Below are 27,242 nucleotides of genomic sequence, written 5' to 3'. Positions count from 1 at the left end.
ATGATTCTGGACACAGTCCAGAAAAGGATGTTTTCTCCCGGAGAAGAAAGCCAGGGAGTTATCCGAGCTAGTCAGGAACCTCCTAAAACCAGGAAAAGTATCAGTGCATCATTGCACAAGGATCCTGTGAAAAATGGTGGTTTCTTAAAAAAGCGATCCCATTCGGTAGATTTCACGCAAGAACCTTTCCGTGGGATCTGCTGGAAAAATGGTCCGGATCGCATCTTCAGATGCATCAGCGGATAACCCTGTCTCCAAGGACAAGGGTGTTTCTTCTGCGGTGGCTGCAGAGTGCTCATCTATGAAAGGGCCGCAGATTCGGCATTCAGGACTGGGTCCTGGTGACCACGGATGCCAGCCTGAGTGGCTGGGGAGCAGTCACACAAGGAAAAAATTTCCAGAGAGTGTGATCAAGTCTGGAGACTTCTCTCCACATAAATATACTGGAGCTAAGGGCAATTTACAATGCTCTAAGCTTAGCAAGACCTCTGCTTCAAGGTCAGCCGGTATTGATCCAGTGGGACAACATCACGGCAGTCGCCCACGTAAACAGGGTGGCACAAGAAGCAGGAGGGAAATGGCAGAAACTACAAGGATTCTTCGCTGGGCGAAAAATCATGTGATAACACTCTCAGCAGTGTTCATTCCGGGTGTGGAAAACTGGGAAGCAGACTTCCTCAGCAGGCATGACCTCTACCCCGGAGAGTGGGGACTTCATCGGGAAGTCTTCCACATGATTGTAAACCGTTGGGAAAAACCAAAGGTGGACATGATGGCGTCCCGCCTGAACAAAAAACTAGACAGATATTGCGCCAGGTCAAGGGACCCTCAGGCAATAGCGGTGGACGCTCTGGTAACACTGTGGGTGTACCAGTCAGAGTATGTGTTCCCTCCTATGCCTCTCATACCAAAAGTACTGAGAATCATAAGAGGGAGATGAGTAAGAACGATACTCGTGGTTCCGGATTGGCCAAGAAGGACTTGGTACCCGAAACTTCAAGAGATGTTCACGGAAGACCCGTGGCCTCTACCTTTAAGAAAGGACCTGCTCCAGCAGGGGCCTTGTCTGTTCCAAGACTTACCGCGGCCGCGTTTGACGGCATGGCGGTTGAACGCCGGATCCTGAAAGGGCATTCCAGATGAAGTCATCCCTACCCTGGTCAAAGACAGGAAGGATGTAACCGCAAAACATTTTCACCGCATTTGGTGAAGATATGTTGAGTGGTGTGAGGCCAAGAAGGCCCCTACAGAGGAATTCCAACTGGGTCGTTTCCTACATTTCCTGAAAACAGGACTGTCTATGGGCCTAAAATTAGGGTCCATTAAGGTTAAAATTTCGGCCCTGTCGAATTTCTTCCAGAAAGAACTGGCTTTAGTGCCTGACGTTCAGATGTTTGTAAAAGGGGTACTGCATATACAGCCTCATTTTGTGCCCCAGTGGCACCTTGGGAGCTCAATGTTGTTTTGAGTTTCCTAAAGTCACATTGGTTTGAACCACTCACCACTGTGGACTTAAAATATCTCACATGGAAGGTGACGATGCTATTAGCCCTGGCTTCAGCCAGGCGTGTGTCAGAATTAGCGGCTTTATCATATATATAAAGCCCTTACTTAATTTTTCATTCTGACAGGGCAGAATTGAGGACTCGTCCTCAATTTCTCCTTAAGGTGTTTTCTGTTTTTCACATGAACCAACCTATTGTGGTACCTGCGGGTACTAGGGACTTGGAGGACTCCAAGTTACTTGACGTTGTCAGGGCCCTGAAAAATATGTTTCCAGGACGGCTGGAGTCAGAAAATCTGACTCGCTGTTTAGCCTGTATGCACCCAACAAGATGGGTGCTCCTGCTTCTAAGCAGACGATTGCTAGCTGGATTTGTAATACAATTCAGTTTACACATTCTGTGGCAGGCCTGCCACAGCCAAAATCTGTAAAAGCCCATTCCAAAAGGAAGGGGACTCATCTTGGGCGACTGCCCGAGGGGTCTCGGCTTTACAACTTTGCCGAGCAGTTACTTGGTCAGGGGCAAACACGTTTGCTAAATTCTACAAATTTGATACCCTGGCTGAGGAGGACATGGAGTCTCTCATTCGGTGCTGCAGGGTCATCCGCACTCTCCCGCCCGTTTGGGAGCTTTGGTATAATCCCCATGGTCCTTACGGAGTCCCCAGCATCCACTAGGACGTCAGAGAAAATAAGATTTTACTTACCGATAAATCTATTTCTCGTAGTCCGTAGTGGATGCTGGGCGCCCATCCCAAGTGCGGATTGTCTGCAATACTTGTACATAGTTATTGTTACAAAAATCGGGTTATTCTTGTTGTGAGCCATCTTGTCAGAGGCTCCTTCGTTGTTATCATACTGTTAACTGGGTTCAGATCACAGGTTGTACGGTGTAATTGGTGTGGCTGGTATTAGTCTTACCCGGGATTCAATATCCTTCCTTATTATGCACGCTCGTCCGGGCACAGTATCCTAACTGAGGCTTGGAGGAGGGTCATAGGGGGAGGAGCCAGTGCACACCACCTGATCCTAAAGCTTTTATTATTGTGCCCTGTCTCCTGCGGAGCCGCTATATCCCCATGGTCCTTACGGAGTCCCCAGCATCCACTACGGACTACGAGAAATAGATTTATCGGTAAGTAAAATCTTATTTTTTTGTGCTGTAGTACAATTGTAGCTGCTGGCTTTTGTTGTCGGCTTTTCTGATATTTTGTAATCCTTCTTGCATAGCATTTCAGTGTCAGAAACTGAGCTTTCATACTGCCATGTATTGTAATCCATGTATGTCTTATGTTTCTCTCTCCTTTTCATAGCTTTAACTATAAAATGTCCTGACAAACCAGATCAAAAACCAATACAAAAGAAACTGCCTGGTAAGTACTTTTTAAGGTGTGCATACACACATATGTAAAGATTTACATGTGTATTTAATCCATGTATCCATCTCTTCTTTCTATTGTTTTTTTTTTTTTTTTTTATGTCAGTGTTAGTATTTTACTATTAATCTGGTAAGAATGAGTGCTAAATGTTTCTATGTAATACGTTGCATACACATAAAGAGAGGGATTTTCTACTGTGGGACAATCACTTCTCTTTGTTAAGTAAAGGCGCCAGTCATAGGTATTTCTATAATGTGTGCAGTGCACACGGGTTCCTAGGTCCGCAGGGGCCCACAATGCACACACTGTTCCCATAAAGTATATTTATCCCTCAGGAGTCCCGCGGTGGCGGCTGCAGTTCAGGCACAAATCACTTGGAAAACGGCCGCCGTGGCCATTTCCGAGTGATTTGCGCATACGCATTGGAGATGTCTCCGGGAACAAGCCGCAGGTGCCATGTTCTTGGAGACCTGCGCACGCGCATTAAACTCTGGAATTATGCCAGAGTCTACTAGCTGCCGGAGAGGAGGGGGCCCGCAACAGAGGATGTATGCGGGTCCCCCCCTCTCTTAAAATGCCCCTGGCCTCAGTAATACTCTGCTTGGGCTTTCTCCAAAGGGGCTCACACTGTTCAGTAATGTAAAGAGTTTTTAGCGCAAAGAAAGGACAAGGGTAAAGAACTGTAGATGAGTAATCAAATGTGAAGGATTACATAAGTAGAATTAGAACAGGTGATGGTAATCTGCGCACTGAGATGTTAGCTGGGTCGGGGTGTGCTGCAAGTTCAGGGGATGTCCAGTCCCTATTGTTACAGTCTTAAAGAATGGGTACACAATGCAAGAACACAATGTGAGAAATTTAACTGCGCTCTACCCCTGATGTTCATATGTCTCAATCTGTTTAAATCGGAAATACCTGTGCTGTTTCTTAGCTTGAGATCAATAATACCAGTGAGTGGAAAAGTATAACTAAAAGGTGTTTATTGATTGCTAATTGGACAGGGTATGCGTTCCAAACAAAGTCCAAATGCTGTCCTTCTCTTAAGTGAAAGTCCAACAAGCTCTTTCTATTACTGAAAGTGCCTTTTTTGATGCAAGGAGTAATAACTTCAAAACTTCCTTTTCCTAGTAATAGTTCACATTGAATTGACAGTCTTTGATCCTTAATGAAGTAACAGAGACCGGCGTCCCGTGTCTCTGTTGAGGTCTAGTGGATTAAAGTCCTTACCGTTGCGGCCGTGTTCGTGAGGAGTCCGGGTGCGGGTCTGCGCCGAGATTCTGGAGGGGCTTTGTACCGGTCAGCTAACGGCGATCAGCACTTGCTCGCTCGGTTCGTCCTTGTACGGATTCACCGTGAGCCTGCTGTCTTCACCGTGCCGATCCTGTGTCCGTGGAGAGGGTGCGCCGCTGTGGAACCTGTCCGGGAATCCACAGCGAGGCACACCAGTCCACTTGTCGAGCCGCACCTTCAGTCTCCATCCTCGCCGCCTGCACTCACTTACCCGTCTTGCTGCGCTGTTACTGCAAGCTCGTCGTCGGTGCTCCGGGGTTCCTCTTGCATCCACTGACCGCTTTGATGTAGTTGCTTTCCTTGGTGTCCTCCAACGCGTTTTAGCCGGGTCTGGCCTTCCTCTGGGAGTATGCAATTAAGAATGTTCATGCCATGAGGGTTTTTAAATCATGGTGTAGGGGCGGGATCTTCATTCATTCGTCCCTGTCTTAGTGCCTGATTGGTTTTTCCAAATGTCCATCATAGATGTCTGACAGTCTGTATTGGCTGGTGATAACACTGTGTCCACTGAGGGTTGTTGAGTTCTAAACATTTTTATTTATTTAGTCGTATCCCATAGCAATTTATGGTGTGTTTGTATTTGGAGTGTTAAAAGTGCTGTTACCATTATCCTACTGTTAAATTACCCATTAACTAGACGAACTGCTGTATCTGTGACACTATGTCCCCTGTAAGTGAGACAAATGTTGTTCTTATTGTAAATACTTTTGTTATGAGGTGTTTAACGTCTGTTTTTCCTTGATGTCACATTGTAGAGGGCAATAATTCCTTTTGAGTGTGGTTAACTATATAGTTTGATATGGATACTGTTGCCATAATGGTTGGTGAGATACAATGAATAGATATTAAACTACAGAAACGTTTTGCCATACTAATAGCTGAGAAAGAATAGATAGGTGTTGCATGACAGAAAAGTTCTTTTGAGGTGGAACTTGACTGTCTGAATCCCTTAGTTCTAGTCCCCAGTCTAACCTAATAAATGTCAAAAAAAGTGTGTTCCCTAATTCCTCCTTGTATGTTAAAATATCTAGTGCTCTCCATTGGATATATTGTTCTATCACTGATGAATCCTGTCTCCTAACATGAAGGTTAGTTGGTCAAAAGCAGATATATTGTAGTAGAGTAAAGTAAGTATGACTAAATGTACAAAGAAATAACGATGCTGCTGTTGTGAAGGTTACTGGGGTAGAATAAATAAGGGGGGGGGGGGGGGGGTATTTTGTAGTGGGACCACAAAGAACCCTAAAGGAACCCGTAACTCTCATGGTTCCAATACCTTATTTACATATAATGGACCTAATTTCATTGTCAAGGTTCAGGCCTTTGGGTGCGAGAGTACCTAGTGCTATAATTGTGCGAAGTTCTTCTTTGTTGATGCTGTTTAAATAATCGCCCCCTCTCCAGTTCTTCTTAACCTCTTTGAGTCCTACAAAGCTTAACCCTGAGGGATTGGACCCATGGTGATCTCTAAAGTGTACCGATAGAGGATGATCCTCTACCTCTTTTTTTATGTTGCGGATATGTTCTCCTACCCTTACCTTAAGGGGTCTGATGGTTCGTCCTATGTACTGCATTGGACATGGGCATTCCAACAGATAAATGATGCCCTTGCTGTGGCATGTGATTCTATCCCTGATTTTGTAGATTTGGGAATTGGATGTCGACTTTTTGATAACTGTGGGCCTTGTGCTCCTTGCTTTTGTCGTTTTGCATCCTATGCATGTGCCACAGTGAAAAAAAACCCTTTGTGATGCGTGTTATCTATGGTAGTCTGTACTGGTTTGGTCGGTAATATATGACTGTGTACTAACTTTTTCTTGATATCTGGAGCCTTCCGAAAAACTACATAAGTATTGAAAAATTCACCAGACACAAATCCTGTCCATTAATATACTCCACTTATAAAAATAATAATAATTATATGCAGTGTATGTGTAAAAAAAAAAAAAAAATATATATATATATATATATATATATATATATATATGTCATTATTTCAGTAGGGGACCCAAAAATCTGGGATTTTGGATAAGGGATACTCAACCTGTAATGTATATTTATGTTGCAGAATAAGCTAAAATGTGACAATTCACTATAGTCCCTATTTGGAAATTCTAGCAGTATCGTATAAATCAAATTATATAATGGATCCAGCAATTTTAATATTGCCTAAATGGCATACTCAATAAAAGGAATTAAAAACCAAAGATTCTGTAGGCCAGAGATCTAAAGGCATCCATACATCAGCAATCAATTGGGGGAATTTTTGGAGTTTTGCAGATGATTGTGTAAAAAAAAATTGCAATGTATGGGGGTCACAGATCGCAGATTCCAACCAAAATGTGATTGGGATTTGGTAAATCTGGTTGTCCAACATGTTGGTTTTTACTGATCAATTGGGGCTGTAGATTTCTAGTGTGTGGTAACAATCCGCAGACTGTTTCTAGTAAACTGATGAGCCTTTCAAGATTGGCAGATTTGTATTTGCAGAAAATGATCTGCAAATCTCTGAAAACATATCTGTAATGTATGTGCGCATATTGGTGAATTGGGGAAACTTTAAATCTGGGAAAAAAAACACAGAATCTGCTAATTCAGTGTTTCCCAACCATGGTCCTCAAGGCAAACAGTCCAGGGTTTAGTGATGATATCCATGTTTGAGCACAAATGGTTCATTCATAATAACTGAGGTACAAATGAAATCACTTGTGCCCAAGTATAGTTATCCTTAAATCCAGGACTGTTAGTGTGCCTTGAGGACCGTGGTTGGGAAACACTGTGCTAATTGTTTTTTGTGTGATTGCTGATGTATGGAGGATTTATAGTCCTGCCTGAACAGCACACAAAATGGTTATGCAGATGTGTGAGTTTAAAACAATATCCAGAGACCTGAACAGTGTAATGATGTATTTTGCATAGGGAAAAAACAGTTCAGAAGAAAAGCAATCGAGCCTTAAATAATGAACGTAATCAATGTTAAAGAACCGTAAAGAGCAGTCTGATTTCTCAGCGTTCATCCTGCCTTCAGGTATATTACATCTTATGTAGTGCTGCTCTCCCTTCCCCACATATTGTGGTCTGGCTCACAGTGTGCAGCCTGCTTGGTGAACGCACGCTGTCTGGTGTTGCTGTTTGCCTATCCTGCTGCTGGAACTCTTACTACTTCCAGTTTGGCATGTGCCGACTTCTGGTGTCCAGGATGCTGTGTATAACTGTAAGTTTCTGTCAACGTGTTTCTCCCCCTTGGGGCTTCGTCTGTGGAGAACAGAAGGAGCCGTTTATTTTTATATGTTTTTATTGTCTAAAGAACCACAAGTATGAACGATATACAATTCAGTATGCAAGAAAGATGTTGCATATACATGGCAGTAGGCAAACATCCAAACAGCTTAGTTTATCATAACAGGGGAAGAGTGACCACAGATGAGAGTAGATGATCAGTAATGTCATTCCACCTAAAGTCAATGTAGACATTTTACAAATCACTGTACATAAGTAGTTTAGACAATTAATGGTCATATAAAGACATTTGTTATAACAGTGACAGTATTGCTATGCATATAAATGGCAATGAACCAATGCAAGACAAAGAAAGGGAGTTGGGGGGGGGGGGTATTGCGCAGGACAACAGTACCTGATCCCTGATATTTTAGGGCCAAATGGCGGATTGAAGTCAGAACTCCTATTATGCACTGAAGGGAAGACGTTTATTTTAAGTGCTGTAGAATCAAAATAGATGCTGTAAATCAAATTAAGTTTCTCTGACGTCCTAGTGGATGCTGGGAACTCCGAAAGGACCATGGGGAATAGCGGGCTCCGAAGGAGGCTGGGCACTCTAGAAAGATTTATGACTACCTGGTGTGCACTGGCTCCTCCCACTATGACCCTCCTCCAAGCCTCAGTTAGATCTTGTGCCCGGCCGAGGTTGGATGCACACTAGGGGCTCTCCTGAGCCCTTAGAAAGAAAGTATAGATTTAGGTTTTTTATTTTCAGTGAGACCTGCTGGCAACAGGCTCACTGCAGCGAGGGACTAAGGGGAGAAGAAGCGAACTCGCCTGCTTGCAGCCGGATTGGGCTTCTTAGGCTACTGGACACCATTAGCTCCAGAGGGATCGACCGCAGGCCCAGTCCTTGGTGTTCGGTCCCGGAGCCGCGCCGCCGTCCCCCTTACAGAGCCAGAAGCAAGAAGAGGTCCGGAAAATCGGCGGCAGAAGACATCAGTCTTCACCAAGGTAGCGCACAGCACTGCAGCTGTGCGCCATTGCTCCTCATGCACACTTCACACTCCGGTCACTGAGGGTGCAGGGCGCTTGGGGGGGGCGCCCTGAGCAGCAATAAAAACACCTTGGCTGGCAAAAATACCACAATATATAGCCCCAGAGGCTATATATGTGGTAATACCCCTGCCAGAATCCAGAAAAAAGCGGGAGAATAGGCCGCGGAAAAGGGGCGGAGCTATCTCCCTCAGACACACTGGCGCCATTTTCTCTTCACAGTGCAGCTGGAAGAAAGCTCCCCAGGCTCTCCCCTGTAGTTTTCAGGCTCAAAGGGTTAAAAAGAGAAGGAGGGCACTAAATTTAGGTGCAATATTGTATATACAAGCAGCTATGGGGGAAAATTCACTCAGTTATAGTGTTAATCCCCACATTATATAGCGCTCTGGTGTGTGCTGGCATACTCTCTCTCTGTCTCCCCAAAGGGCTTTGTGGGGTCCTGTCCTCAGTCAGAGCATTCCCTGTGTGTGTGCGGTGTGTCGGTACAGCTGTGTCGACATGTTTGAGGAGGAGGCTTATATAGTGACGGAGCAGATGCCGATAAATGTGATGTCGCCCCCTGTGGGGCCGACACCAGAGTGGATGGTTAGGTGAAAGGTATTAACCGACAGTGTCAACTCCTTACATAAAAGGGTGGATGACGTAACAGCTGTGGGACAGCCGGCTTCTCAGCCCGCGCCTGCCCAGGCGTCTCAAAGGCCATCAGGGGCTCAAAAACGCCCGCTCATTCAGATGGCAGGCACAGATGTCGACACGGAGTCTGACTCCAGTGTCGACAAGGTTGAGACATATACACAATCCACTAGGAACATCCGTGACTTGATCCCGGCAATAAAAAACGTGTTACACATTTCTGACATTAACCTCTAAAAATGGGTTTTTATGTTTGGGGAGAAAAAGCAGGCAGTGTTTTGTTCCCCCATCAGATGAATGAATGAAGTGTGTGAGAAGCGTGGGTTCCCCCTGATAAGAAACTGGTAATTTCTAAAACGTTACTGATGGCGTACCTTTTCCCGCCAGAGGATAAGGTGGATAAGGCGCTCACACGGTTGTCAAAATAGGTGGCACTGCCGTTTTAGGAACGGCCACTTTGAAGGTACCTGTTGATAAAAAGCAGGAGGCTATCCTGAAGTCTGTTTTTACACACTCAGGTACTAGACTGAAACCTGCAGAGCGTGCTGCTGCAGCGTGGTCGGTGACCCTGTCAAACATACTAGTTTGCTAACATGAGAACATATTAAAGACGTCGTCTTATATATGAGGGATGCACAGAGGGATATTTTGCCGGCTGGCATCCAAAATGAATGTAATGTCCATTCTGTCAGGAGGGTATTAGAGACCTGTCACTGGACAGGTGATGCTGACTTTAAAAGGCGCATAGAGATTCTGCCTTATAAGGGTGAGGAATTATTTGGGGATGGTCTCTGGGACCTCGTATCCGCAGCAACAGCTGGGAAGAAATATTTTTACCTCAGTTTTCCTCACAGACTAAGAAAGCACTGTATTATCAGGTACAGTCCTTTCGGCTTCAGAAAAGCAAGCGGGTCAAAGGCGCTTCCTTTCTGTACAGAGACAAGGGAAGAGGGAAAAAGCTGCACCAGTCAGCCTGTTCCCAGAATCATAATTCTTCTCTCGCTTCATCTGAGTCCACAGCATGACGCGGGGGCTCCACAGGTGTAGCCAGGTACGGTGGGGGGCCGTCTCAAAAATTTCAGCGATCAGTGGGCTCGCTCACAGGTGGATCCCTGTTTCATTCAAGTAGTATTTCAAGGGTACAAGCTGGAATTCGAGATGTCTTCCCCCCGCCGTTTCCTCAAATATGCCTTGCCGACAACTCCCTCAGGCAGGGAGGCTGTGCTAGAGGCAATTAATAAGCTGTATTCCCATCAGGTAATACTTAAGGTGCCCCTACTTCAACAAGGACGGGGTTACTATTCCACACGGTTTGGGGTACCGAAACCGCATGGTTCGGTGTGACCCTTTTTTATATTTAAAATCCTTGAACACATACATAAAAAAATTCAAGTTCAAGATGGAATCGCTCAGGGCGGTTATTGCAAGCCTGGACGAGGGGGATTACATGGTATCCCGGGACATCAAGGATGCTTACCTGCATGTCCCCATTTACTATCCTCGCCAGGAGTACCTCAGATTTGTGGTACAGGATTACCATTACCAAGTCCAGACTCTGCCGTTTGGACTGTACATGGCACCGAGGGTGTTACCAAGGTAATGGCCGGAATGATGATACTCCTTCGAAAAAGGGGAGTTTTTAATGATCCCGTACTTGGACAATCTCCTTATAAGGGCGAGGTCCAAGGAGCAGTTGCTAGTCGGGGTAGCACTATTTTGGAAAGTGCTACAACAGCACGGTTGGATTCTAAACAGTCCAAAGACACAGCTGTTTCCTACGACACGTCTACTGTTCCTGGGGATGGTTCTGGACACAGACCAGAAATAAGTGTTTCTCCCGGAGGAGAAAGCCAAGGAGCTGTCATCTCTAGTCAGAGACCTCCTGAAGCCAAAACAGTTATCGGTGCATCATTGCACGCGAGTCCTGGGAAAAATGATAGCTTCCTACGAAGCAATCCCATTCGGCAGGTTCCATACAAGAACTTTTCAGGGGGACCTGTTAGACAAGTGGTCCGGATCACATCTTCAGATGCATCGGCTGATAACCCTGTCTCCAAGGACCAGGGTATCTCTACTGTAGTGGCTGCAGAGTGCCCATCTTCAAGAGGGCAGCAGGTTCGACATACAGGACTAGGTCCTAGTGACCATGGATGCCAGCCTTTTGAGGCTGGGGGGCAGTCACACAGGGAAGAAGCTTCCAGGGACTTTGGTCAAGTCAGGTGACTTCCCTACATAAATATTCTGGAACTGAGGGCCATTTACAATGCCCTGAGTCAGGCAAGGCCTCTGCTTCAAAAGGCCGGTCCTAATCCAATCAGACAACATCACGGCAGTCGCCCATGTAAACCAACAGGGCGGCACAAGAAGCAGGATGGCGATGGCAGAAGCCACAAGGATTCTCCGATGGGCGGAAAATCATGTGTTAGCACTGTCAGCAGTGTTCATTCCCGGAGTGGACAACTGGGAAGCAGATCTTCTCAGCAGACACGACTTCCACCCGAGAGAGTGGGGACTTCATCCAGAAGTCTTCCAAAGGATTGTACACCATTGGGAAAGGCCACAGGTGGACATGAAGGCGTCCCGCCTCAACAAAAAGCTATAAAAGATATTGCGCCAGGTCAAGGGACCTTCAGGCGATAGCTGTGGACGCTCTGGTAACACCGTGGGTGTACCAGTCGGTTTATGTGTTCCCCCCTCTGCCTCTCATACCAAAGGTACTGAGAATAATAAGAAGGCGAGGAGTAAGAACGATACTCGTGGTTCCGGATTGGCCAAGAAGAGCCTGGTACCCAGAACTTCAAGAAATTATATCAGAGGACCCATGGCCTCTGTCGCTCAGACAGGACCTGCTGCAGCAGGGGCCCTGTCTGTTCCAAGACTTACCGCGGCTACGTTTTGATGGCATGGCGGTTGAACGCCGGATCCTAAAGGAAAAGGGCATTCCGGAGGAAGTCATTCCTACGCTGATTCAAGCCAGGAAAGATGTAACTGCAAAACATTTTCACCGCATATGGCGGAAATATGTTGCTTGGTGTGAGGCCACAAAAGGCCCCAACAGAGGAATTTCAACTAGGTCGATTTCTGCATTTCCTACAAGCAGGAGTGTCTATGGGCCTAAAATTAGGCTCCATTAAGATACAGATCTCGGCTCTGTCGATTTTCTTCCAGAAAGAATTAACTTCAGTACCTGAAGTTCAGACATTGTAAAAGGAGTGCTGCATATTCAGCCCCCGGTTGTGCCTCCAGTGGCACCTTGGGATCTCAACGTGGTGTTGAGTTTCTTAAAATCACATTGGTTTGAACCACTAAAAACCGTGGATCTAAAATATCTCACGCGGAAAGTGGTCATGTTATTGACCTTGGCTTCGGCCAGGCGTGTATCAGAATTGGCGGCTTTGTCATATAAAAGTCCTTATCTGATTTTCCATATGGAGAGGGCAGAATTGAGGACTCGTCCCCAGTTTCTCCCTAAGGTGGTATCAGTTTTTCACTTGAACCAACCTATTGTGGTGCCTGCGGCTACTAGGGACTTGGAGGATTCCAAGTTACTGGACGTAGTCAGGGCCTTGAAAAATTATGTTTCCAGGACGGCTAGAGTCAAGAAAATTGACTCGCTATTTATCCTGTATGCACCCAACAGGCTGGGTGCTCCTGCTTCTAAGCAGACAGACTATCGCTCGCTGGATCTGTGACACGATTCAGCAGGCGCATTCTGCGGCTGGACTGCCGCATCCTAAATCAGTGAAAGCCCATTCCACAGGGAAGGTGGGCTCATCTTGGGCGGCTGCCCGAGAGGTCTCGGCTTTACAACTTTGCCGAGCTGTTACTTGGTCAGGGGCAAACACGTTTGCAAAATTCTACAAATTTGATACCCTGGCTGAGGAGGACCTTGAGTTCTCTCATTCGGTGCTGCAGAGTCATCCGCACTCTCCCGCCCGTTTGGGAGCTTTGGTATAATCCCCATGGTCCTTTCGGAGTTCCCAGCATCCACTAGGACGTCAGAAAAAATAAGATTTTACTCACCGGTAAATCTATTTCTCGTAGTCGGTAGTGGATGCTGGGCGCCCATCCCAAGTGCGGATTGTCTGCAATACTTGTAAATAGTTATTGCTAACTAAAGGGTTATTGTTGAGCCATCTGTTGAGAGGCTCAGTTGTTTTCATACTGTCAAACTGGATATAGTATCACGAGTTGTACGGTGTGATTGGTGTGGCTGGTATGAGTCTTACCCGGGATTCAAAATCCTTCCTTATTATGTCAGCTCGTCCGGGCACAGTGTCCTAACTGAGGCTTGGAGGAGGGTCATAGTGGGAGGAGCCAGTGCACACCAGGTAGTCATAAATCTTTCTAGAGTGCCCAGCCTCCTTCGGAGCCCGCTATTCCCCATGGTCCTTTCGGAGTTCCCAGCATCCACTACGGACTACGAGAAATAGATTTACCGGTGAGTAAAATCTTATTTTTTTAATTAAATTAAGTGCTGTAGATCAAATAGCTACAATAAATGTAAAAGTAGTAAAAAAAATTATAAAAAAAGGAGTTTTGGTTGTTGAAACCTTTTATCTGAATCTGGCTGGGGGACACTGGATTGCTGATGGGGACCACGAGAACTGGCACATAAAAATATATAAATATATATATATATATATATATATATATATATATATAAAAGCACCTTCCCTCAGCACCTCCCAGTATTTCAGTGCAATTTAAAAAGATCCAAGAAAGGAGAAACAGTAACTCGGTGAAACCCCAACGAAACAGAACCGCAGAGGAACAGCGGCAAGACAAAGAACCACAAGACTGAGCTTGAGGGAGGGAACGCAGTGTCCCCTAGCTGGATTCAGAGGAATGGGTTCAGCAGTAAGCAACCAAAAATCCTCTTTTGCGCTTACATCCAGGCTTGGGGACACTGGCAAAGAGACATTCAACAGCTGCCCCTTGGAGAGGTAATGCTCAGGCTGCCTGGCCTGAGAACAGTATGCCCAAAGTGGGCTTTGTCTAAAACAAAATCATGAAAATGATAAAAACAAGCAAACGTGTGGAAATAGGACCAGGTAGCTGTCCGGCAGACCTGCTCAGTGGAAGCCCCATGACGCGCCGCCCAGGAGGTCGCCACCGCTCTAGTGGAGTGTGCCAACACCCAATCTCGAGGCGGATGCCCAGCACCAGAATAGGCCGAGTAGTTACAGAGCAGAGCCACCGTGCAGTGGTCTGCTTAGTAGCGGGCCAACCACCTGTTTGTGAGCATCGTAGAGAACCAGAAGGGATTCTTGCAGCAGACAGAGGAAGTCCTGTCCAAATATAGTTTCAAAGCCAGTCAGTCTGTGAAGGAGAAAATAACTGGAAAACAATGTCCTGATTAAGTAAAATGCTGAAATAACCTTAGGCTGGAATGAAGGAACTGTACGCAGAACAGCCCTATCATTATGAAATACAAGAAAAAGTGGTCTGCAATCGCCATGAGGAAAACCAATTTCCAAGTGACAAACTTAAGGTCAGCTGACTCTAAAGGCTCAATGAGAGCCTTCCTGTGGACGGAAAGGGCCAGATTAAGATGCCACGGTTGGACAAAATGGTGGTTGAACCCGCAATACACCCTGCAGAAAGGATCGAACCTCTGAAAGAAGCGCTTCACGCCGCTGAAAATAAATTGAGAGTCGAAATCTGCACCTTCAAGGACCGAAGTCACCAAGCTGGCTTCCAAACTGCCCAGAATGAAAGCTAAAAAACGAGGAAGGCAGAATTGTGAAGTGTGAAAGTCATGCCTCTCACACCAGAGTATGTATAGCCTCCAGACTCTGTGGTAATTGTGAGACGAAATGAAACTGGTTTCCAGGCCTCAATATAGTATGGACCAATGAAGAAGAAAAGACCTTAAACCCCCCCCCCCCCCTAAAAGCCGGCCGTTAAACCAACCAAGGAAGGTCCTCATTCAGAAAGGGACTTTGCAGCAGCAGATGTGGCCTTAGTGGAAGACGCCACCCTGGACCTACCGCCAGTGTGAGAACGGTGGCGTATCAGGACTTGCATGGCCAGTCCAGAGCTGCTAGGATCACCAGTACCTGTTGCTCCTTGATCTGCTTGAGTCCACAAGGTAACATGGATGTCGGTGGGGAGGGGGGGGGGGATATACGCCAGACGGAAGCTCAATGGAACTTGTATGGCATAGACTGCGAACACCAGTGAATCTCTGGCTCTCGCACAAAACTGAGGGACCTTGAAGTTGTGAGGAGATGTTATGAGATCCACCCCCAGAAGACCCTACCCCTCAGCCAGCTGCTGGAAAACCTATGGAAGGAGTGACCATCCCCCTGGGAGAAATGTGGTTCTGCTGAGGAAGTCAGCCTCCCAATTTTCCATTGTCGAGATTGCCGGAACAAAAAAAAAAACCTAACGCTAGAAGGACTGCCACCGCAGCCCCCTCAAAAGATGCCCAGCTGTGATGGGCACTTAACTCTCGCTCACCTACTGGGAGTTGCTGAGGGGAGGAGGTTGTATTTAAAGTTATAGTTTTGTTTAAGTGGCAGCTCCCATGTCCTCATCAATCCCAGTGTCCCCCAGCCTGGATGTTAGAGAAACACGGGCTATGCTACACCACATATTGAATATACAGCAAGGAAAGCAAGAACAAAAAAGCGGTTTCACAGTGTGTGCATGCAATCAATCAATCAATCCATCCACTAATAAAAATATTTATTAATCAATAGACCATAAAGTCATTTGTAACACAGTATTAATATTTAACCCTAACACATTGTTGGGAGCAGGAACTGGTTGAATGTAAGAGTACTTTCTTTGTTGGTTAAATTATATATCAGGATAGTGTTGCTTGCTATTAATAAGCTAATAGTTTTTTGTGTTTTTATTTTTGTATTTGCACACGGCCCACGCTTCTCTTAAAACGTCCCTGATGTGTAGCATACTCATTGCTTTGCCTGGACAAGAATAAACCCATTGATACTGTGTACAATATATAGCTGTAGAATACGTAACTGTGGCCTCATTTATTTTGACAATATGAATGTTTTAAATGATCATTCAGATTATTTTTAGTTTACACATCACTCTTTGGTTTATCATACTAATTTATTGATTTATGAAATATGCTTTCAGCTGGGAGATTCCTCTGATTTGTGGACTTCTTATTTTGCAACTCTTCTTTATGTTCATCAGTAGTGGGCAAGGGCTGTTTTCTCAGACTGGTATCCTTCACTGCTCAGGGATGTCTTGTTCATGGGTGTTATATGCTTGGCCGGTGTTCGGGATGCCGGAGGTCAGAAAACCAACCACAGCATCCCGATGGAGAGAATCCTGACAGGGAGTAGGAAAGTATACGTACCCTCCCCCAATACCACCTTTCCTTCCAGTAGTAAGAGCTTAACCCCCCCCCCACACACACACACACACACACACACACACACACTATCTCTTACCCTCCCCGGTGCTGCCTACACCTAACCCCACTCCCCGAAGCCTAACCCTCCCTCCCCCACAGCCTAACACTAACCCTCCCCGGTGTTGCCTGCACTTAACACCCAACGCCTGCATTTCGGTTGATGCCGGCAATTTGGTTGCGTGGCGGGACTCAGACTGACATCTGGAATGCATCCCCTTGTTCATATCACACATATACTAGATATGAATGGTGAGTTCAGGAAATGGTGTACAGTTTTTTTTTAATTCAACAATTTTTATTAGATTTTTTATAGAAATACAAGAACAGGGAAGACCTTCATGATACAGACATACCAAAAACCGGAGAGAAACCGGTATAGTTACAATAATCCATCGTAAGGTGCTTTTAAGCCACATCAGTGAAACCACAGATACATAGTCTGTAATTGTAGGCTTGAGTAAGAGGTAAAGGATAAACAATCTTAACCTACATGAGGTCTAGGAAATGATGAAAACATTACCGACGTGCGTCTTAGCATAAGAAATCACCATATACCTAAGGCTAAGCATACAATTCTACCTGAGGATTCACAGGACATCAGTATACCCGAGAGGTCAGTAAAGAAGACAGACGGGAGGGGGGGGGGGGGAGAAACAAATGGGGAAAACAATACAAGTATAATCATATCATGAATGAGTAGCGGCCAAAGAAGTCCTAAGTAAAAATATTAAAGAAGTAATTCAGGCATGGTTAGCCATTCTAACCAAAGAGAAGGTTCAGTACCCATATAGCATCAGACTAAACATACAGCATGGGGGTATTAAAATGAATATAATTGCATTTCCTAAGAAAACAGCAGGGGGTCCCAAAGTAGCAGTACATGGGCCTAGGTTGTCAAGAGGCCCTATCGATTTGTCTATATAGATACCACGTTGTGGTCTCAAAAAGTTTATAGATGAACGACTGTACATCCAGGTCTAGAGTATCAATATACTTTCTCTGACGTCCTAAGTGGATGCTGGGACTCCGTAAGGACCATGGGGATTAGCGGCTCCGCAGGAGACTGGGCACAACTAAAGAAAGCTTTAGGACTACCTGGTGTGCACTGGCTCCTCCCACCAAGACCCTCCTCCAGACCTCAGTTAGATTCTTGAGCCCGGCTGAGCTGGATGCACACTAGGGGCTCTCCTGAGCTCCTAGAAAGAAAGTATATTTTAGGTTTTTTATTTTACAGTGAGATCTGCTGGCAACAGACTCACTGCAGCGAGGGACTAAGGGGAGAAGAAGCGAACCTACCTAACTGGTGGTAGCTTGGGCTTCTTAGGCTACTGGACACCATTAGCTCCAGAGGGATCGACCGCATGGAACCGGCCATTGATGTTCGGTCCCGGAGCCGCGCCGCCGGCCCCCTTACAGAGCCAGAAGCAAGAAGAGTCCGGAAAATCGGCGGCAGAAGACATCAGTCTTCACCAAGGTAGCGCACAGCACTGCAGCTGTGCGCCATTGCTCCTCATACACACTTCACATTCCGGTCACTGAGGGTGCAGGGCGCTGGGGGGGGGGGGCGCCCTGAGCAGCAATAAAACACCTTGGCTCGCAAATATATCACAATATATAGCCCCAGAGGCTATATATGTGATAAATACCCCTGCCAGAATCCATAAAAAAGCGGGATAAAAGTCCGCGAAAAAGGGGCGGAGCTATCTCCCTCAGCACACTGGCGCCATTTTCTCTTCACAGTGCAGCTGGAAGACAGCTCCCCAGGCTCTCCCCTGTAGTTTTCAGGCTCAAAGGGTTAAAAAGAGAGGGGGGGCACTAAATTTAGGCGCAATATTGTTTATACAAGCAGCTATTGGGGGAAAAATCACTCAGTTATAGTGTTAATCCCTGCATTATATAGCGCTCTGGTGTGTGCTGGCATACTCTCTCTCTGTCTCCCCAAAGGACTTTGTGGGGTCCTGTCCTCAGTCAGAGCATTCCCTGTGTGTGTGCTGTGTGTCGGTACGGCTGTGTCGACATGTGGGATGAGGAAGGTTACGTGGAGGTGGAGCAGAGGCCGATAAATGGGATGTCGCCCCCTGTGGGGCCGACACCAGAGTGGATGGATAGGTGGAAGGTATTAACCGACAATGTCAACTCCTTACATAGAAGGCTGGATGACGTAAAACAGCTGTGGGACAGCTGGCTTCTCAGCCCGGCGTCTCTAAGGCCATCAGGGGCTCAAAAAAGCGCCCGTTACCTCAGATGGCAGACACAGATGTCGACACGGAGTCTGACTCCAGTGTCGACGAGGTTGAGACATATACACAATCCACTAGGAACATCCGTTACATGATCTCGGCAATGAAAAATGTGTTACGCATTTCTGACATGAACCCAAGTACCACATAAAAGGGGTTTTATTTTTGGGGAGAAAAAGCAGCCAGTGTTTTGTTCCCCCATCAGATGAATGAATGAAGTGTGTAAAGTAGCGTGGGTTCCCCCGATAAGAAACTGGTAATTTCTAAAAAGTTACTGATGGCGTACCCTTTCCCGCCAGAGGATAGGTCACGTTGGGAGATATCCCTTAGGGTGGATAAGGCGCTCACACGTTTGTCAAAAAAGGTGGCACTGCCGTCTTAGGATACGGCCACCTTGAAGGAGCCTGCTGATAAAAAGCAGGAGGCTATCCTGAAGTCTGTATATACACACTCAGGTTATATACTGAGACCTGCAATTGCCTCAGCATAAATAGTGCTGCTGCAGCGTGGTCTGATACCCAGTCAGATAATATTAATACTCTAAGACAGGGATAATAGTTTGCTAACATAGAGCATATTAAAGACGTCGTCTTAGATATAAAGGATGCACAGAGGGATATTTGCCGGCTGGCATCCAGAATTAATGCAATGTCCATTCTGCCAGGAGGGTATTAGAAACCCGGCAGTGGACAGGTGATGCTGCCTATAAAAGGCACATGGAGATTCTGCCTTATAAGGGTGAGGAATTGTTTGGGGATGGTCTCTGGGACCTCGTATCCACAGCAATAGCTGGGAAGAAAATTTTTTACCTCAGGTTTCCTCACAGCCTAAGAAAGCACTGTATTTTCAGGTACAGTCCTTTCGGCTTCAGAAAAGCAAGCGGGTCAAAGGCGCTTCCTTTCTGCACAGAGACAAGGGAAGAAGGAAAAAGCTGCACCAGCAGCCAGTTCCCAGGATCAAAAATCTTCCCCCGCTTCCTCTGAGTCCACCGCATGACGTTGGGGCTCCACAGGTGGAGATAGGTGCGGTAGGGGCGCGTCTCGGGAACTTCAGGGACCAGTGGGCTTGCCCACAGGTGGATCCCTAGGTTCTGCAAGTAGTATCACAGGGATACAGGCTGGAGTTCGAGGCGACTCCCCTTCGCCGTTACCTCACCTCAGCCTTGCCTGCTGCCCTCGGAGAAAGGTAGTACTGGCGGCAATTCACAAGCTGTACTTCCAGCAGGTGAAATAAAGGTACCCCTCCTTCAACAAGGCCGGGGTTACTATTCCAAAATGTTGTGGTACCGAAACCAGACGGTTCGGTGAGACCCATTCTAAAATTGAAAGCCTTGAACACTTATATACGAAGGTTCAAGTTCAAAATGGAATCGCTCAGGGCGATTATTGCAAGCCTGGAGAATTTCATGGTATCACTGGACATCAAGGAGGCTTACCTGCATGTCCCTATTTACCCTCTTCACCAGGAGTACCTCAAAATTGTGGTACAGGATTGTCATTACCAATTCCAGACGTTGCCGTTGGTCTGTCCCCGGCACAGAGGTATTTACCAAGGTAATGGCCGAAATAATTATACCGTACTTGGACGATCTCCTTATAAAGGCGAGGTCCAGGGAGCAGTTGTTCGGCGGAGTAGCACTATCTCGGGAAGTGCTACAACAGCACGGCTGGATTCTGAATATTCCAAAGTCGCAGCTGGTTCCTATGACGCGTCTACTGTTCCTGGGTATGGTTCTGGACACAGAACAGGATAAAAAGGGTTTCTCCCGGAGGAGAAGTCCAAGGAGTTGTCGTCTCTAGACAGAGACCTCCTAATACGTATACAGGTGTCGGTGCATCAATGCACGCAAGCCCTGGGAAGGATGGTAGCTTACGAAGAAATTCCATTCGCCAGGTCCCATGCAAGGATTTTCCAGTGGGATCTGTTGGACAAGTGGTCCGGGTCGCATCTTCAGATGCATCGGCGGATAACCCTGTCTCCAAGGGCCAGGGTGTCGCTGTTGTGGTGGCTGCAGAGTGCTCATCTTCTAGGGGGCCGCAGATTCGGCATACAGGACTGGGTCCTGGTGACCACGGATGCCAGCCTTCGAGGCTGGGGGGCAGTCACACAGGGAAGAAACTTCCAAGGTTATGGAAAAGTCAGGAGACTTCCCTACACACAAATATTCTGGAACTAACGGCCATTTACAATGCCCTAAGTCAGGCTAGACCCCTGCTTCAACACCGGCCGGTGCTGATCCAGTCAGACAACATCACGGCGGTCGCTCATGTAAACCGACAGGGCGGCACAAGAAGCAGGATGGCGATGGCAGAAGCCACAAGGATTCTCCGATGGGCGGAAAATCATGTGTTAGCACTGTCAGCAGTGTTCATTCCCGGAGTGGACAACTGAGAAGCAGACTTTCTCAGAAGACACGACCTCCACCCGGGAGAGTGGGGACTTAATCCAGAAGTTTTCCAAATGATTGTACACCGTTGGGAAAGGCCACAGGTGGACATGATGGCGTCCCGCCTCAACAAAAAGCTACAAAGATATTGCGCCAGGTCAAGGGACCCTCAGGCGATAGCTGTGGACGCTCTGGTAACACCGTGGGTGTACCAGTCGGTGTATGTGTTCCCTTCTCTGCCTCTCTTACCCAGGGTAATGAGAATAATAAGAAGGAGAGGAGTAAGAACTATACTCATTGTTCCGGGTTGGCCAAGAAGAGCTTGGTAACCAGAACTCCAAGAAATGATCTCAGAGGACCCATGGCCTCTGCCGCTCAGACAGGACCTGCTGCAGCAGGGGGCCTGTCTGTTCCAAGACGTACCGCGGCTGCGTTTGACGGCATGGCGGTTGAACGCCGGATCCTGAAGGAAAAGGGCATTCCGGAGGAAGTTATCCCTACGCTATTTAAAGCTAGGAAAGAAGTGAACGCAAACCATTATCACCGCATATGGTGGAAATATGTTGCGTGCTGTGAGGCCAGGAAGGCCCCAAAGGAGAAATTTCAGCTAGGTCGATTTCTGCACTTCCTACAGTCAGAGGTGACTATGGGCCTAAAATTGGGTTCCATGAAGGTCCAGATTTCGGCTCTATCGATTTTCTTCCAAAATAGAACTGGCTTCACTGCCTGAAGTTTGGACTTTTGTTAAGGGAGTGCTGCATAGTCAGCCCCCGTTTGTGCCTCAAGTGGCACCGTGGGATCTCAACGTGGTGTTGGATTTCCTGAAGTCGCATTGGGTTGAGCCACTTAAATCCGTGAAGCTACAATACCTCACGTGGAAAGTGGTCATGCTGTGGGCCGTGGCGTCGGCCAGGCGTGTATCAGAATTGGCGGCTTTGTCATACAAAAGCCCTTATCTGTATTTTATATGGATAAGGCGGAATTGAGGACTCGTTCCCAATTCCTTCCTAAGGTGGTATCAGTTTTTCATGTGAACCAACCTATTGTGGTGCCTGCGGCTACTTGGGACTTGGAGGATTCCAAGTTACTGGACGTAGTCAGGGCCCTGAAAAGTATATGTTTCCAGGACGGCTGGAGTCAGGAAAACTGACTCGCTATTTATCCTGTATGCACCCAACAAGCTGGGTGCTCCTGCTTCTAAGCAGACTATTGCTCGCTAGATCTGTAGCACGATTCAACTTGCACATGCTGCGGCTGGACTGCCGCACCCTAAATCTGTAAAAGCCCATTCCACGAGGAAAGTGGGCTCTTCATGGGCGGCTGCCCGAGGGGTCTCGGCTTTATAACTTTGCCGAGCTGTTACTTGGTCGGGTTCAAACATTTTTGCAACAGTCTACAAGTTTGATACTCTGGCTGAGGAGAACCTAGAGTTTGCTCATTCGGTGCTGCAGAGTCATCCGCACTCTCCCGCCCGTTTGGGAGCTTTGGTATAATCCCCATGGTCCTTACGGAGTCCCAGCATCCACTTAGGACGTCAGAGAAAATAAGATTTTACTCACCGGTAAATCTATTTATCGTAGTCCGTCGTGGATGCTGGGCGCCCATCCCAAGTGCGGATTGTCTGCAATACTTGTTTATAGTTATTGCCTAACTAAAGGGTTATTGTTGAGCCATCTGTTGAGAGGCTCAGTTATATTTCATACTGTTAACTGGGTATAGTATCACGAGTTATACGGTGTGATTGGTGTGGCTGGTATGAGTCTTACCCGGGATTCAAAATCCTTCCTATTTGTGTCAGCTCTTCCGGGCACAGTATCCTAACTGAGGTCTGGAGGAGGGTCTTGGTGGGAGGAGCCAGTGCACACCAGGTAGTCCTAAAGCTTTCTTTAGTTGTGCCCAGTCTCCTGCGGAGCCGCTAATCCCCATGGTCCTTACGGAGTCCCAGCATCCACTACGGACTACGAGAAATAGATTTACCGGTGAGTAAAATCTTATTTTTCCCACTTCTTGGCAAACCCCCTGACCCCCAATTCAATATCAGGAAGAGTAGCACGCCTCTCAAAATAAATAATCCGGAGGGTCATGTGTTTCACAGCCATCAAAGAAGGGGTAGACTGCTTGATCCAATTATTAAGAATTTGTTTCTTGGCAATTGTCAGGATAACAGAGAGTACCGGAACAATGTCTCTATCTTCAGGCCCAAGAGACCACTCCCTAAAATCAAGTAGCAAACAAGCCCTCGGGCGTTTTATTAACCGTACGTTAAATACTGTGTTGAGATAAGCGACCACCTTGTACCAAAACTTAGATATTTTCCGGCAAGACCACATATTGTGGTACAAGGTGGCACTCTGCGCAGTACATTTGATGCAACAGCCAGTGTCGTCTGGGACCATGTGTGCCCTCTGATTAGGCGCTATATATGCCCTTTGGAGCGTCTTCAGGTGAACCTCTTGCAAAGAGGCAGAGTATAAGAACCTAAAAGTGGGTAAAATGTTATCTAACAATTCAGCGCACGATCCCATATTGGGGATATCTATGGCCCATGAAGACAACGCGGAACCCCAGAGCCGGTCTCTATATGAGACCCTAAAGGTGTTTCTGAAGTAACTAAGATGGTAAGGACAATCTTTAGTAAGCACCATTAAGGTGCGCAGCGGGTCTGTGGTAGCCTCAGAAATCATTGGGTGAGACTGGGATTGAGCAAAGTGTCTAGCCTGCAGGTACATAAAAAATTCCCGGTGGGAAATACCAAATTTTATCTGGATATCAGAGAAAGAAAGCACTTTGTTGCCTCCTGGGTCGTATATGTCTCTAATAGCTGCGATCCCCTTTTCTCTCCAACTCAAAAAATGTGCGTTATCAAGGCCAGGAAGGAAACATGGGTTACCCCAAAACGTAGTGTGAAGAGAGGTGTCAGGTTTTCTCTGGGCTTTAGTGTGAGTGGCCTGCCATGCTCGATATGTATGCCAAAATAGAATATTATGTTTTATCTCAGATGGGAGACGGGAGTTTGGGGTGTGTAAGAGTGCAGCAGGGGAGAAAGGATGGAATACGGCCAGTTCAAGTGGCAAGTTCGTAAATACTGATCTGCCCCAAAACCAGTCTGTGATATAGCGGTACATCGCTGCTCTACTAAATAGAACAGGATCCGGGATTCCCATACCTCCTTCTTCACATAATAGCTGCAACCTAGCGTAGGGGACTCTTGGTCGTTTACCTGCCCATAGAAATCTAGTGAAACACTGTTTAAGAAAAAAAGACATCTTTCTCAACAAGGGCAATAGGGAGCATAAGAAGAAAATAAGCAATCTTGGGAAAAACAACAGATTTAATAACTTCTGCGCGACCCATAAGAGACAAGGGCAGAGACGCCCAGTCTGTAAGGATTTTAGACACCTTGGACAAAATAGGACCAAAATTAACCGCATATAGATCCGGGAGGGAAGTAGGGATCTGAACTCCTAAATATCTAAGACTATCACGAGCCACTGGGAATCGGGACAGGACCGGGTGTAATGGAAAGAGGGAAGAGTCTCCTGAAAGGAGGAGAAGCTCGGATTTAGATATATTAATTTTGTATCCCGCAAAGGAACCAAATTGTTCAATCAGGGAGACAATCGCAGGGATGGACGTATCAGGCTGAGAAATAAATAGAAGCATGTCGTCAGCATACAGTGATAATTTTACCATGGTGTCCATTATTTTTATGCCTGTAAATCTGGGAGAATTTCTCAGGGAAACAGCTAGGGGTTCTAAAGCTAAGACAAATAATAAAGGTGACAAGGGGGCAGCCCTGACGTGTGCCGCTCTGGATAAGAAAAGGGGATGAGAGGATACCATTCCCCAAAACTTGAGTGGAGGGAGATTCATATAATCGGGAAATAAGAGAGACAAAGTCCTCAGGTGCACCAAAGCGGTGAAGCGTTTCATACAGATGGTCCCAGGTGACCAGGTCGAACGCCTTTTCGGCATCAAGTGACAATAATACATTAGTGTCAGTGGGTTTGGAAAGCTGAAAGGCCTGCATAACAGTCAAGACCTTTTGGATATTGCTCACTGATTGCCGACCCCAGACAAATCCAGTCTGGTCTGTATGAACTATATCAGGGACTATGAATTTGAGTCTATTCGAGAGGATTTTAGTGAACAATTTATAATCCGTGTTTAGAAGGGAGATCGGACGATAAGAACTGGGAGACTCAGGATCCCGGCCAGGCTTCGGGTTAACCTTTATGACCGCGGTATTAAAATACAGGTTGAGTATCCCTTATCCAAAATGCTTGGGACCAGAGGTATTTTGGATATCGGATTTTTCCGTATTTTGGAATAATTGCATACCATAATGAGATATCATGGTGATGGGACCTAAATCTAAGCACAGAATGTATTTATGTGTCATATACACCTTATACACACAGCCTGAAGGCCATTTTAGCTAATATTTTTTATAACTTTGTGCATTAAACAAAGTGTGTCTACATTCACACAATTAATTTATGTTTCATATACACCTTATACACACAGCCTGAAGGTCATTTAATACAATATTTTTACTAACTTTGTGTATTAAACAAAGTTTGTGTACATTGAGCGATCAAAAAACAAAGGTTTCACCATTTCACTCTCACTCAAAAAATTCCGTATTTCGGAATATTCCGTATTTCGGAATATTTGGGTATGGGATACTCAACCTGTATTGGGGCAAGGAAGCACCCTGCATAAAAGAATTAAATAAGACAGAAAGAGGTTCGCACAGTTTAGTAGATAGAATTTTATAGTAGTCATTGGCAAAACCGTCAGGGCCCGGAGTCTTCCCAGTCTTCAGTCCAGCTATTGCTAAAGAAACTTCCTCAGTGGTGATAGATGCAAGAAGAGAGGTACAGTGCGACTCTGACATTTGAGGCAGATCAGTAGAAGACCAAAAGCTAGACTTGTGGGTCTGGTTAATAACAGGACGTGCATAAAGAGTGGTATAAAAAGACTGTAGCACCTCAGCAATCTCGGCCGAGGTCCGTACTCTATCCCCACCTTGGGTGAGCAGAGAGTGAATGACCACTTTAGGGTGTCTGCCTTTTAACAAACGGGATAACAGTTTGCCAGACTTATTGCCATATCTGTAAATGCCACAGTCTCTTGAAAATGAATATTTAGCTTCCATTTGAGAAGGGGAGGGGGAGGATTTAAATTCCTGAAAAGAGTGAGTAAGAGCCGCCTGGGCTTCCAAATATTGTGAGTTTAAATCTAAATCCCTTTTTTCACTATAGGACATAATGTGCCCCTGAATAACTGATTTTGACGCCTGCCAGAAAAGAGCAGGATCATCGCTCAGGGTTTCTCCATTGTGCGTATGATAATCCAGCCACGCTGCATCTAATGAGGAGCGGAATTTCAGAGAGCCACTTAAATGAGAGGGGAAGTGCCAGGAGCGAAAAGGGTATTTTTCTGAGAGGAGCATCAATTTCATCCAGCATAAAGCATGGTCCGAAATACAGATATCCTCAATTTCAGAGTCAGCCACTTTTGAGAAAAAAGAGTCAAATAACAGCAGATAATCAATCCTCGAGAACGCGTGGTGCGCAGCTGAGAGGCATGTAAATTCCCTTTCTAATGGGTAACATGCGCGCCACACATTCACTAAGGACAACTGCGAGCAAATATAGGGGATACCAATACGTGGTAACGAGGGGGGAGCGCAGGGGGGGGGGGGGATTTATCCAAGGTTGGAGAAGAATATAAATTAAAATCTCCACCCAAGATTATAGGAATTTCAGAGTAGCTTAGTGACCATGTTCGTATAAAATTGCTTAGAGTACTGATTGGGAGCATAGATATTACAAAGTAGGAACCTGGATGCATACAATGTGACATCTGCCAGTACATACCGACCCTGAGTGTCATCTAAAATCGCATGGACAGAGATAGGGACCGTGTGCCGTGCTAAAATAATCACTCCCCTAGCCTTAGAAGAGAAGGAGGAAGAGGCTACCACAGACCAACCCATAGTGTTCAGTTTTACCACCTCATTTGGCATAAGGTGAGATTCCTGAATGAAAACAACATCCATCCCCACCTTCCGAAGATAGAGCAAAATCTTTCTGCGTTTAGCTGGGGAGTTGATCCCTCCCACATTCCACGT

The 27,242-nt window shown here is 46.3% G+C and overlaps 1 protein-coding gene across 2 annotated transcripts in view; it reads left to right on the top strand.

Moving 5' to 3' along the window:
- The window catches only part of TBCE (tubulin folding cofactor E), a 517,370-nt gene that overhangs the window by 458,091 nt on the left and 32,037 nt on the right, over window positions 1-27,242 (top strand). For both annotated transcript variants that reach the window (XR_010176094.1, XM_063917562.1), the window contains exon 17: window positions 2,818-2,877. Coding sequence is in view for 1 of the 2 variants with exons in the window: in XM_063917562.1 (XP_063773632.1) it covers window positions 2,818-2,877 (60 nt within the window). In the remaining variant the exon portion in view is untranslated. The remainder of the gene's footprint in view (window positions 1-2,817; window positions 2,878-27,242) is intronic.

Source organism: Pseudophryne corroboree, chromosome 4, assembly GCF_028390025.1.
Source record: "Pseudophryne corroboree isolate aPseCor3 chromosome 4, aPseCor3.hap2, whole genome shotgun sequence".
NCBI lineage: Eukaryota > Metazoa > Chordata > Amphibia > Anura > Myobatrachidae > Pseudophryne > Pseudophryne corroboree.
The sequence above is the reverse complement of the archived record's forward strand: the minus strand, read 5'-3'. Positions and strand labels throughout refer to the sequence as shown.